Genomic DNA, 14,727 nt, shown 5'->3' with positions numbered 1-14,727 from the left:
ACGAGCAGCGAGGCTCTGTTCAACGAGCTGGAACCTGAGGAGCGCCTGCAGCTGGCCTCCGCCCTCCACCTGCACCCCGACATGATGACTCACCTGGACCGGCCGCTCGTGGTGGAGGCCAAGAACGGCGACAAACCCTGCAGGTCTCCAGACGGAGGACGCGAAGAGACGGGGGAATTCAGGCACGACGGGATGGGAGAAAACCAAACTCACTCCAGGAGGCACCACCGGCACCGCGAGAGGAACGGGGAGGGCAGGGATGGAGGGGAAGGCCACGGAGGGAGGCACCACACCCACCACAGCCGGAGCAGAGACCAAAACGGGGACAGAGAGAGGAGAGGGGACAGCAGCCACAGCCACGACGAAGGAGGACAGGGACACCGGCACAACCACCAGGCCGGCTCCCCTGAGGAGGACAACAAAGACTTCAGAGGAGGAGAAGAGAGAGGACACCGCCACCATCACTCCCATCGTTCACCCAAAGAGGGGAACGGGGTGATAGCCAACGGAGCACAGGGAGAGCACAGGGGGAAGGGGGGAGGAGGAGGGGAGAGTAACGGAGAGAGGAGGGGACGCTGCTCTCGGATGGTCAGAGCGCACTCTACTCTCGATGGAGACGACTGTAAGAGGAACAAGAATGGATTCAAAGGTCACAGGTAAGACGGCAGACATTAAACTCTATAAGTATTCATTATTGGATATGCAATTAAAAACTATACAGAGGCCATGCTACATCCTGACTGTCCTAAACTATTCACAATTATTAAAGATACAGATACAGTCCTACATCAAAGAAATTAGACAGCCTTTTTGCACTTCTGGTTCCATTGTTTTGTAGCCAATAGGTTTTCAATGGGTGTTTTGTAAGAGGCCTGAAATGAGGTCTGTGGTAAATACAAGTACAAGAGATTTACATGTGTTATACTACTACATAACATATGCCAGTAATGACACCACTCCTGAATTCTAAAGCATGTGGGTGTCTTGTAAAATGTGTTTGCTAACACACTGACCCTAACCAAAGGTGCATTGATGTGTATTTGCTGACTCTGTACAGCAGGGATGGGCAACTTGGATGGTGGTGGGGGCCACATAATGTATGTACTGGCCACCAGGGGCCGCAGATTCTCTTGGAACACACACACACACAAATTCCATGTATTGTATGTAATTATTAACAAATATACGAATTCTGACATCTTCATTGACATTTTACAATCTTTCAGGGAACATCCTCTAATAAGCTCACTAAACAAATATCAGTTCACAGAAATGTTATTTCATTTTTACAAGTGGCATGTTTGTATTGAACAGGTTATTTAACAGTGGAATACAACTATTTTAAACTATTGGAAAGCACGGAAAGTGTGTGCATCAAGATTAAACATTAAGATGACATAAACATGAAGTCATGAACACTAACCCAGACATTAGTTGTCTAACTTGAACCTAAGACACTGGTAGCCTGTCTCTGCATTCCCCTTATTCCACAATAAGGGGAATATCAACACAGACACCTGTCATGGCAGCCAAGTGTTTCCCCGGGAAACAAACACAATACACACGAACGCATCACAGATTATTTTGCGGTATTTGGCTGCCGAACGAAATCATGTACGCAGTTTGCGACCTAACTAGGAGTCTAGTGGACGGTATCAGTACTACAAGTAAAAAAATAAAAAGTAATTTTTTTAATTATTTTTTAATTTTATATTATTTACGTTGTTTATAAATTAATCTGAGGGCTGCAAAAGGAGGATGCCGCCATTTGCCCATCCCTGCTGTAGAGGTTTTGGCCCCAATCTGCATTTTCATGGTCTTCTTTGAAAAAGCATGTGAGATCGACATATTGTGACATATTGACACAGTTATGAACACCAGCTAGGAGTTGTTGTGTTTTGTAGTTCTAGTCTAGCGTTAGCTTTTGACTTAAGGCGATAATATTTTCAAAAGTAATACAATTGTCTTTTGTTTCTGAAGATTATCTGGCTTAACAAAAAGACCAAGTATCATAAACATATACACATAAGCTTATTTTCTTCAATAATTAACCTCTGGGTTTCTTTTCAAAAATACGTCCTCCCTGCAGCCCTGTAGAGCTCTTATCCGAACTACAGCACTGTTTTTGTATTATAACTTGGTTCTTGTTTTATACTCTTCAAATTTTACACACTACATTTTTTTGCTGCTCTAATGCTTTGCTTGCAAAAGCAGAAGCACTAATGCACTGTGTTAGTAAATGGAGAACTTATTATTTTAGAGTGTTTCATTACCATACAAAGTACAGCATTACACAGCCAGAATACAAACTGAAAAGCATTGCTTGCATCCCTTTGCATCTGTTGGCTGATCCGGAAGCATCACATTTCTCTTAACTTTCCACCAAGTTTAGTTTCTGAATACATTTCAAGTTAGAAACCAGACGTACAGTTGCAGAGTCTTGCTTCATTTTATATCTTCTTTGTCTGTTTTGAATATTTGTTCATGGTGTATAGGCATAACAGCTGCATGTCATAACATCATCCACACACTCGCTTCAGCTCTCTGTTTTGTGTCTGGCTCGGCTTAATTAATTCTAGTGGATCTTTTAGACGGAAAACATATATTCTAAGACACTATGTAAGAAATACAATTCCACTACCATATGATAGTGTGTTTGGTAGCATTTCTAGTCTAGCAGCATAGATCCTATCCCAGGAGGACAGAGAAATGTTATCGAACGGGTCTAATTTGGCACGAAGCTTTGAGAACCCTGTGAGCAGAGTGTAATGAAGCCTGTGATACATGGACACACATCTCTCTCCCCAGGGACAGGCAGCCGGATGCTGAGGACGACGGCCTGGCCTCCAGTCCTCTGCAGCCCATGCGCAGTAACCTGAGTCTTGGAGAGAAGCAGGAGGACGCCGACAACCAGAAGAACTCCACCAGGGCCAGCCAGGCCGGCCTCAACAGCAACACCATCGTCATCCCCGTCACCATCACCGCCCCGCCCGGAGAGACCACCATCATACCCAGTGAGTACACACCGCCATCAGGAGAAGAGAGGTTGCAAAGGTTGATGAAAATAATCCACAGACCACCCGGTGTTTGCTTCATTTCTAACTTGACTTAATTAGACACTAGAATTAGATAAAGACATGTAAATGAAGTGTTATTCGTAGAAGATCGTGTGGCTATGGATGAATCAGTCGATCGTTGTGTTCACCCATTGTAAAAAGAACTCATTAAGCAGAGAAAATAATAATAACTAATTTTAATTTTGGATGTTACTTGCATCTGTTATGAGGTTAAAACATCTTATTATAATGTTTCCACCAGTCATCAATTTACAGCAGTGTCATTAGGGGTAATTAAGGCTAATTAAGAATATCGCCACGGCTTCAGATCTCAGCAGAAGAATTAATGAGTAAAAGTCAAATACACTATAGAGGACGGCATACTTTATGAATCCTGCAAGGGGAATATTTATTTTGCAATGTAATACTCTGTTTACTTAGACTAACATTTGAAAACCATGCTAGTGACTCTGTGAAACTGTACTTTGGCACTGCAATGCTTTGAGTTCAACACTTATATCGGCACAGTAACATGATCATAAGGACAATGTTTACATGCTAATGCTAAATAATCATAATGGTTACCATGGTTACCATCTTAGCCTAGTGCCTATTTGCTAATTAACTCTATCAATAGGTAGAAATGACGCAGGTGAGAATGCCATTATTGTCTACAGGGTTCTTACGGTCATTAAAAACCTGGAAAAGTCATGGAAATTCATAATGCAAATTCCAGGCCCTGGAAAAGTTATGGAAAACAATATTTTTCCCAAAGTTTTGGAAAAGTCATGGAACTGTAACTAAAGTTGCATAAAATATAATTTATATTTTAGCTAATCGCCGAAATAGTAATACTATAATGATAATACATACTGTATCGTATAGTAATGAAACGTAAAATGGCATTTAACTGACGAGGTGTTTTGCTGGTGAGAGATTGTAGTTGCTTTAGCGTGTAGAAGCTAGTAAGCCTATTGGATTTGTTTTAGATAGGCACAGCATGTTTCATATCCAGACCTTATTTTCCTGTTCCATGTTAAAATAAACCATTTTCAGTGGTACCGCTGAGAAAGAGTAATTTTTTTTGGTCATGGAAAATTAGGTAAAGGTCATGGAGAAGTCATGGAAAAGTCATTGAAAATCATTGGTGAAAAAGTGTATGAACCCTGTGTCTAGTAACTCCAGTTTCTAATTGTATAAAAATGCTATATATTTTTAGGGGGACTTTGTAATAGCAGCTTTATGAGTAGAGTAAGTTCATTTTTGTAAGCAGCTTTTATGATAAACCAAGATTTTCAGATTTGTCATGCCTCGTCTTGTCAAGTTAATTATATTTCAATAAAACCACACAGACCAAAAGCCTGGAATTTGTATCCATATTTGTATTTCTCTAATGTTTGTGCTGCTTTGAGCTAATGAGTGTGTTTATCTTTCCACACTAGTGAACAATATCGACTGTGACAACTTCTTATTCAGCGATGAGAAGAAAGACCTGGAGGATGAGGAGGCGGCTAATGGGCCTCGGCAGATCCTCCCCTACAGCTCCATGTTCGTCTTTGGGCAAACTAACCCGTAAGTGTAGCTGCAAGTGACTGAGAGCAGTGATGTGGAATAAGATTGATAGCTTGGGTTAAATTAAGGATAAAAAGTTCATAAATCCCACAAATGATTAGGATGTTACCATGTAGAGTGGGTCAAATGAGTTAACAGCACCTAGCCAATCCAAAGATGATAACCAAAATGATGTAATGACCTCACTTTGTTAAAACAGTCCTTTAGAATTAATAGACACATATTATACATACACACTTTCAAACACATTCAACCTCTTTTCAATGAGGAACATATCAGATTCACTTTCATTACTTTTTTAAAGCTTTCATATCTGGACTTGAACATAGCACTTGCTTATGAGTAGGAGTCTGGAGCGTTGCCATTGGCCAGCAGGAGGCGTGGGAACTTGGTGGACTGACCCCCCTATCTAATACAAGTTGTTATCAGGATGTGGAATCTTTTCTCTCTGGTAGTGGGGGAACACAGCCGGTGCAGCAGATTGAGCATCACCAGAGAGATCAAATTGAGCTTAACTCTAAACGCGGCGCGGCTCTGGAAAGTCCGGGCTTGACTCTTCTATTTTCTGAGATGTGTGTTGTGACACTCCTGAGACTGCAGCTAACCAACTGTGTGTTTCCCTAAAAAAACAATATGGCCTTCTCTAGTGACCTAATCTCTCTTTGTTCAGACCAAATGCAAAGCAAATGTTTGCCTTGTATTACTTGTGTGAATACGACAGATTCTTTTATTTTGCAACTCATGAATAATCGCCCTTAACAGCTAATGGAAGGGCAGCTTACGCTTAATGCTAACTTGGTTTGTAGTAAATTAAAACCTTGAATCAATTAACAAATATTGTCCATACTTTCTTCCATTTTCTGTAACATACTGACACTGAATTGTAAAGCTGCAATTTTGAGGGTTGACTATTACGAAATTCACGTTATTAAGGTACAAGAATAACGAAGTTCAAAAGATCAACCATCAACTTCCTAGTTATACTGTCATACTGTAGAACTGCTGCACACAACAGGAGTTTTATGTTGGTTTTACGGGTGTTTGTATCGTACCATATTTTCAAGTCTGTAGGTGCGAATCTAGGTCCTACGTAACCAGAACATCTGGTAGTCCACAAGTTCAATAACTTCTGTAAGAACTTTTCCCAGATTCTGAAAGATGGGGCATGTTCCTCAGTTTCAGAAGGAACTGTCATCCTTAGAGCAGTGTTTGCTGTGTTTCTCCTTTAGGCTGATGTAGTTCTGGCTTTAGACCATGACCTCCAGCACACACTGGGGTGGTTTGTAGCTGTGAGTAAATCAGTTGGGAAGGGCGCCAGCTCCTCAAGTCTGAGGCCATGGCACTCTCCTTAAAAATGAAGTGTTTGTGCCTCAAGTGAATTAGTGTCTCAGGATCTGAGGAGCTGAGGCAGAAGATGAATCTCTTGATTTACCACTCCATTCACGTTCCAGACCCACATATCATCATGGACTCATGATGGGGATTAGACAAATTAAATGCAAGATTCATTTCCACCTAAACATTGTTTTGACATGGAAGAATATGCGTGTGCTTCTTGACCTTTTATAGAAGGACGTTACCTATGGAGCTGTCACTTCTCTGTGTGTACTCTAAAATGTCTGTGTGTGTGTGTGTGTGTTGTCTTGCAGGGTGCGGCGGCTGTGTCACTACGTGGTCAACCTACGCTACTTTGAAATGTGCATCTTGTTGGTCATCACAATGAGCAGCATTGCTCTGGCAGCCGAAGATCCAGTGCAAGCGAATGCACCGCGCAACAACGTAAGTCACACTGACATCTGGAATTCATAAATACACATCTGGAAGGACACATCATACACACTGGCTGACAGACGCATCGTCACAGAGACTAGTATTTGCATTAAATGTGCTTGCATCCCTGCGGATTTACACACTTCATTCAGCTGACTGGCTCAGTCAGACAGAGTCAGGGTTTGACAGGTTTTTAGATCGTTTTTGGTCAATTGTTGTCACTGACTTGGCGCACATCCAGTTTGACAGAATCTTTAAATACTCTTTACATCCGTGCCTGACATATGAACCCATGTTGAGAGTAAGGGGATAATACATGCGCACAGACTTGAGCTTTTGCATTCTGACAGACACGCACAACTAATTCTTATTCAAGTCAGGAGCGCAGAAGGAATGCAAGGTGATGGTGTATGTTTGCGTGTGTGTGGGTGTTCAGGCAATCTGTGTTAGAGCTGGGGAGTGCAGAGCTGACAGAGCTTGAGACCTCTGACAGGGTAGAAGAACATGTTGTGCATAACTGGTACACACGCACACACACACTTCAAAAGAATCTTAATCAGAAAACATCTGTCACTGGATCTGAGTCATCTCACAGGATGTTTTCTTAACCTCTGTTCTGCAGGTTCTCAAGTATCTGGATTATGTCTTTACGGGGGTCTTCACTTTTGAGATGGTGATAAAGGTGAGTAGCCTATGCACATGATGTTAAGGTTACATAACCATGGTTCCAACAGCATTACAATTAATATGTTTACAGTATGAGATTATCATTTTGAGATTTTAGTCATTCAAACCATATTTAGCTTGGTTTCATCGAGTTGTCTTTCAAACTGCAAATCACCAAATCTGTGTTTACTGGGAGGGAGAATGATCATGTTCCTGGAATTGCTAATTGGGTTTGCGGTTTACATTTCTCAGCTGTGATAACCATGTCCTATTTCCAAACCCTTAAGATGAAAAATGCGCTGTGTCACTAAAAAGACACTACTACATTTGAAGGCAGAGCGCTCTTAAAGTGCTTTTTATGAGCTAATGAGGAACAAGGTCAAAATAGCTATAGCAGAGGCATTAAAAGAATTATTAGCTCAAATTATTCTGTTCTATTTTATGCTGTGACACCAGATGATTGACTTGGGACTGATCCTCCACCCTGGCGCTTATTTCCGTGACCTGTGGAACATTCTGGACTTCATCGTGGTCAGCGGAGCTCTGGTGGCCTTTGCCTGCTCGTAAGTCAACTTTTCCTTTTCTCTAATCCTAGCAGAACTCTGAATATAAAGTATTTCAGGCACGGATACAACAACCACACCAGAAAAATATGACGGTTGTGTCATATATCACCCTCTCTCCAGTGTCTTCCCCTGGAGCAGGCTAGCCTAGCATGCTAACTCTCTGTGGCTAGGTGCCGCAGCGTGTTTGTTTTGTCTCACAAACAACTCCATTCAGATTTGGTTTATTGGTGCTTGGGGAAATCTATCAATCACAACAATGTCACACTCATCACACAAGTTTCCACGCTCCCTCCGTGCTCAACAGTGCACAGTTTAGATGACAGCTTTATCTTTCAGGAGGCGAAATAAGTCTCCAAGCTGGCACCTAATTGCCAGGTTCAATACACTGCAAAAGTTATATTTGTATGATTGTATCTAAAACTATTTTTTTCTCCTGTTATAAACAATTGTCATCATCAATTTCAAGCAATGTTGCTGTCTTTCTGCCAGACTTGGTATTATTTGTATTCCTTGGAAGTCAATATATTCTCATGTTTATGTCGCCGTATTCAGGAAGATTTTAGCAGCTATTTATAATCGTATATAGGCCACATGTTGAACCTAACTCACATGCACATTTTTGTCTCGTCTCACACTTATCCTAATAACACTCACATACAAACATGTTTGCATTAGATGGACATAAATGAAAAGGCCATTACCCCTTTTGGTTGAGCGCTGGTAAGAACATATTATCAGTGAGAAGCGAATAGTAAAAAAATAAATGGTTGTGTAGCTAAGAAACTCAAATATATATAAATGTTTCCCTATTTTCTATTCTATTTTTCTCGAAAACTAAATTAAAATGTTACTTTTAAAGATTGCATGACTGTTTCATATAAAACCCTTACTAAAAATGATCAAAAAATATATGCATATATATACGTACCTTTTTAGGATATTTCTGTAACTACATTTAGGAGTATTTTCTTGTAAATACACCACATTATTCAGAGAATATCGAGGATTCTTTCCCATAAACGTACAACTTATGACATGTTTACTCAGAATGCTTCCCACATTTCCTCGCTCTGTAATTTATTTTTGACCTACAATGGCTCGAATGTGCTGGGGTATAAAGTGCCATTTTGCATGATGGGAAATAAACGTTACCCATAGCCACATTATACAGCGAGTTACAGTAATGAGCCCCGTGCCGCCCACAGACCTGCATTGTGGGTCTCTGGAGTTGGAAGGTGATTGCATATTCTGTTCATTTTCTCACTATTTCTCTTGCAGTATTGATTCTTTCCTGGAAATGTGTCCACAGTTAGTCACCTGTGTATTTTTCTTTGTACTGCTCTCTGCTGCTCGGTTTCTTCTCTTTCGCCAGCTGTAGATAAATGCTTCTCTCTGTGTTTTTTTATCTGTTTCTGACTCTGTCTCTGTCTCCTCTCTTTACTTTCCTTCCTTTCTTTGTTGTCTGGCTTGGATTGCTTTCAGGAGCCTCATGGGGTAATGCTGCCTGCTCTCTCTGCCTGCGTTTCTGTCTATGTGCACGCTTTTTTTTCTTTTCTATTTGTGTCGTCTGTTTTCCTTCTTGTCCATCATAGCCAATGTCATTTGCAGAGTTTAGATGAAGCAGCCTCCCTCTAGCAGCAACATGTTTGGAACAAATGTGATATTATGTTATTCGCTATTCTTATCTTCACCGCCACGGTCACGAGCAAAGATTCTGGCATTTGCTCTGTTTGTGTTATGCAACTATGTTTGTGTTACATCTGCATCTGGGTTACATAAGTGCAATTACCTGCTGTCCATTTACCGGATATATTTCATAAATATATTTCATGAGTTTTAGTAAGAGGAACAATATACCTAATGGCAGCACAGTGAATACAAAACAAACTGTCAGAGGAAACAGGTTTAATGTTTCGTAAGAGTAAAAGGTGTTCCAGATGTTCATGAACACAAAGTACCTCTGGCAATTAACACACACATTTAGTGCTAATTGAACAATTACCAGACGTAGAATTAAAGTGTTATTCAGATGCAGAATGATGTAGCTGTCATCATTCTTTCATTGTGTTTCTAACTTGTAATGCACTGTTCATTTATAATCACAAATCACTTATTGTAAGAGTGCTTTGACATTGTCCCGTTCATTTAGCTTCGTCCAGTATGCTGTGCTGTTGTCCATAGAAATGTTGGATTTACAGGTTATCACATTCAACCACTACTCCTTCACTTTGCTCCATCTGTCATCTCACTGATCAACTCACTTTCATGGCATGCAAGCGTGAACCAGGCTACATTCACACTGCAAGGATAATTCTACTTCCCTGGAACTAGGATCTTATTACGATGAATTCTTGTATTGGTTATAAAAAATATACTCAGGCTAGCTGCTATCGATTTGACGAGGGAAGAAACACGAGCATTCAAACAATCAAATGGGTTAGAGAGAAACCAAGGAAAGAGGAAGAACTAACAATAAGAAGCAGAGAACGGACATTTATCCTCATGTTATGCTCGTAAGATAAGATTCAAAATATAAAAAATGTGGGCAATCGTAGTCTCAAAGTGTAAATTAAAATAGACATTCAGTTAATTGGCATTGAGTAATAAAAGCTAGTAAAACAGTAGCTATCCTTTAAGTGACGTCAGGACTTCAGCCCTCTTATACAGTATGGGGCAATATGTGAAAAGTGCTTTAAAATGTCTTCAAAAAGTAGATACTATTAGTTTAGATGTTTCCAGCCGCAGTGTTAATGTAGTCATTGTAGCAGACATGTCAGTGGATTGCATTCATCAACAGTGACCTCTCATCTTGGCTTCTCTCCCAGTAAAAAACTGTCCATGTCATCCTCTTGCTATAAATGTGATTTATTCACCTGTGTACTTCACATGCTCTTTGTAATATTCATCACTTGTCTATTGCTTTGCCCTTTCACAGGGTAATTAGTTTAAGTGCGTCTATTTGTGTCTTATCTTTGGTTTCTTTTCGGTGTAAGTTTGAAAGGCCGGATAATGTCCCTGTTTCTTCACACCTGTGTGATATCTGCTTAAAATGTTTATTTTGCGCTGTCTTTCTTTACATGCTTTTGTGCTATATTTATGTGGGTGGTGTTTGTGTTTTTGTACTGTGTTTGTGTCATTGCTTTTTCTCATCAGATCGCAACAAAGCGTGGCCAGGTGGGAACTGTCCCTATCTACTTTTTACTTATTAAACCCCCCCTTCCCTCTTTCCCCACATGAAACATCAACACTCCTCTTACCAAACTTTCCAAATGAACTCTGTCCCCCTCCATCCCAAAGTGCTCGGGATATGACCATGATTTCCCTCCCTCCTTCCTGTCTTCCCTTTAGAAAGAACCTCCTGTCCCAATATTGGGACATCTAGACAAAAAGACAATATTGGAAACTCCGTCTCATAGCTTTCAGAAGACCAACATATATCCTGTGTCAATCTAAACTGAGTATCTTTCCACTCATCAGGTATCCGCTGTATAAAAGCTGAAACATCCTTATCTGATGTTCCTCCTTCATGTTAATCTCCTCTAATCTTCACTAAAGTGGTCATAACATTTAGAGATTATAGCCTGCAGCTTAATTCACCTCCCTGCCCTTCACCTACATCTCTCCTTGCATTCAGAGAGAAATCGATGGAGGATTATAGCTTCTCAGCTGGATTCACCTTGAGTGGCCGCATCATAAGCGGGGTAGTAGCTTGTGTATTTAAAAAAATAAATAACCGATACGTTTATTTCCCCCGTAAGAAATCATTGTAAGTGAGCAAATGTTGTACAACTTCTTTTTTTCTTAGTGTGTCCACACACATCCTTAGCGCTTGAATTCTCTTAGAATAATTATATATTTTTTTATGACCACAAGAAGAAATTCTGATCACAACTCTTGCAATGTTCAGCTCAGAAAATGTTCCCAGTGATTAAAAAGTAAAGAAGAAAATATAGAAAAAATACAAATGAGAGTATGCAAAAACATTTGAAATATTTATTTGTGCTTTATTTGTAATATAGCTCGATAGAAGGAGCCTCATGCTTGCTGTTTAGCTGAGGCACTGAAATGCTTCTGAGTGGATGTCACATCCCTAAACAGGAAATGCTCCTCGACCAATAGCGAGCAGCTGATACGACAGAGTCATGATGACGGAGGATGACCTCACAGCTGCTGAGCACATTAAAGTTAAATTAAATCTCTGTTTGCTGTCTGCTCCAGCATTCATATCTGCTCAATAATAACTGCTGTGTTCTCCTTTGAGGAATACGGTTTCAGCGAAAATAATAATGATATGTTTTCAAATATGAAAGCAGCGGTCTGTAAGACAGCCAAAAAGGTAGAATTACATAGAGTTAAGTTCAATACATAAACACACAAGTGTAGTAGAACTTATTTCAATATATCAAATGGTGTTATAATGTTATTAAAATAAATGACTTCTCAATTTTTTTTGTAATCATCGCCAATGCAACACAATTTAACAAAGGGCAAATAGAGACCACAGACCCTTTATAATAATAACAATTAGATAATTAGTATCCTGAAAGCCTAAAGAAAATAAGATTGATTCATATAGATTTTATTATATATTTTCCAAGAATATGCAATAAAACAACAGAAGTATGATTATATGTTTCCATAATACCTTCAGTTAGTATTAAGGCTGCAGAAATGATGGACTTAATTATGTTGGACTTCAAGCCATCAGTGTTGAGTTAATGTGAACACACAACCTTGTATCCACACACACACAAACACACATTACATGCTCCTTGCCCACGGCGCTTCTGAAAGCTATTGGGAGACTGTTCTTGCCGTCTCAATGTGTCGAGCTCCTTGAATAGCGAGGACTGGCATTGAGTTTGCAGATTGCATGCCAGGGTAACCAAGTCATCCAAGCATGAGAGCTGCATGCCATTTTATAAGACTGAGAGTTTTCCATTGAGAAAGGAAAAGGCATACAATGTATGGAACCATGCTACTCTTCCTCACCGTATTGTAGACTTTTACACACATGGGAAATAGACTTATTTAATTATTCTAATCATCAGATATGTTCAAATTATTATTACAGATTAATATCATTATTTTTGACAGACTGATGTGTGAGTATGTGTCTGACAAATCTTATGCAAAGGAGGCAAAGGGAAGAAAAGACTGAGAAGGAAGATGTTTAAAGTCAACATGCTGTCCATTTATCGGATAAGATTTATGGTCATTTCTATAATCTCACATGTACCCTCCTATCCACATTACGTTCCTTGAAAATGCTTATTTGTGCATTATTTTCCTAGAAAGGACTTTCTAATTTGGTAATAATGTTCCATTACTCAGAAGGATCTATTTTAGGGTTCAAGGATAACCAGGAAATGACTACAGGTAGTTAAATTGAGTTGACATTTCTATTTCCTGGGTATTTCCTACGATAAACTGCACAAGTCTTATTTAAAAAGATCAATTTGATGACCCAATGTTCAATTACAGACTTTTTTCTCAGAGGTCTATTTGTGGAATTGTGTCAAGATTACATTATAAACAGTTTGTTTGCTCTGCCTCATTCCCCGTTTCTGTAGTGTTGCTACACCTGTCAAGCTGCACACTACAGAGCTCCAGCTTACATTGATAACAGTATACTGGGAGCACCGATAGTTGACGTTATACTCCTGAAAAAACTGCTCTTTTACAGTTATTAGCTGGAATAAACAACATTACTTTAGGAGTTGTTGATGTCCCCTGGGGATGAAATAATTGGTTGGTGTGTACAGTAACTGGTGTAAGAAACAGCAGAGCCTCAAGGGGCCACTAACAGACTTATTTCTTCTCACATTCTTGTGTCCTTTGCCACATCCTTGCACATTGCATTATTTATATACACATACACAGATAAACACTCTCAGTTTGTACTTTTTAGACATGTTTGAAGTCATAAGAAACAACACAGAGAGTGACAGCCACTTTGTGTGTACATGTGACTGATTAATTAGAAATCCCTCTCCCGCCGTCCTTGGCCAATGTCAGTGTCTGAGTGAATGATGGCTCAGCTGTATGTCATTAGCATAACAGCTAGTTTTCAAAGCCCCACACCCACCTCCCACTCAGTGACCAGTTAAGAAACCTGCAGCGTCTGCAATGACTGACAGCAGCGGTTCCTGCAAAGAAGCTGGGGCTGATTCTTTGTGCATTTACTCTGAACAGTGGGAAATGTTTGTATGTTATTCCACAGAAACAGCATGTTGTATGCTCACCATGACAGTTGTGGAAAAGGTTGTTAACTATGATGTTATCTTACAACAATAAGTAATACCATAGTGGAAAATACATCAGAGGTCAACAATGTTTTGCAGTAGTTCAAATTGTTGAGAAAGAGTGGAGTTTAGAAGGGTAAACATGCTATCAAAAGGAAAGAAGGAATTCAAGAGAGAAACCAAAGAGACTAAACGGGTAAATAAAAGACCGATGGAAAGAGAGAAAGACTGTAAGAAAGAATAGACAAAAAGAAGAAGGGAAAGAAAATGAGAAGCGAAGGAAAAACAGGTAACAAATGTAATGAAGGAGCAAATCTGAAAGGTTTACTTCATTACAGCACTTTAGGAAATGCAATTTGGTTACTCCAAACCAATTCCTCGACTGTTGCATGCTTCTGTAGAACAACATTACCTCACATGCATGCACTCTACTAACAGAATATAAAATTGCATTCATCAGAGTTCACAGTAAACCTGATGTACTTGAATCTGCTCATGCTACTGGAGGATGGGTAGGATGAAAGCGTTCACAGGCTTCTAGGTGACACCATCACACACACACACACTAACTGTTCTCTCAATCTGCACAGAGGGACGAAAGGCAAGGACATAAACACCATCAAGTCCCTGAGGGTCCTCCGAGTCCTGCGGCCACTCAAGACCATTAAAACGTCTCCCCAAGCTGAAGGTACAGTAATCCAATCCGTCACCCACCCAGTGCATTATGAGGAGAGAAAAAGCAGCTGGGGCCACATCCGGTGTCAGCATTATTGAGTCAAATGATTTTATAGTATACAGAGGAGAAGTTGCTATATCTGATTTAAAACAGTCGTGTTGTGGAGAGATGGGGGA

General features: G+C 40.0%; 1 protein-coding gene across 1 annotated transcript in view; it reads left to right on the top strand.

Annotated features, from left to right (window-relative positions):
- cacna1bb (calcium channel, voltage-dependent, N type, alpha 1B subunit, b) overlaps nt 1-14,727 on the top strand; it is a 152,528-nt gene that overhangs the window by 102,239 nt on the left and 35,562 nt on the right. The window contains 8 exon segments of the mRNA XM_034126055.1: nt 1-656; nt 2,809-3,014; nt 4,499-4,628; nt 6,278-6,407; nt 7,021-7,080; nt 7,521-7,627; nt 14,466-14,541; nt 14,543-14,563. The exon segment at nt 1-656 is cut by the window's left edge and continues 79 nt beyond it. Coding sequence (XP_033981946.1) covers nt 1-656; nt 2,809-3,014; nt 4,499-4,628; nt 6,278-6,407; nt 7,021-7,080; nt 7,521-7,627; nt 14,466-14,541; nt 14,543-14,563 — 1,386 coding nt within the window.

Source organism: Trematomus bernacchii, unplaced genomic scaffold (genome assembly GCF_902827165.1).
Source record: "Trematomus bernacchii unplaced genomic scaffold, fTreBer1.1, whole genome shotgun sequence".
Classification (NCBI taxonomy): Eukaryota; Metazoa; Chordata; class Actinopteri; order Perciformes; family Nototheniidae; genus Trematomus; species Trematomus bernacchii.
Note: the sequence above shows the minus strand (reverse complement) of the source record. Positions and strands in the feature narration are given on the sequence as shown.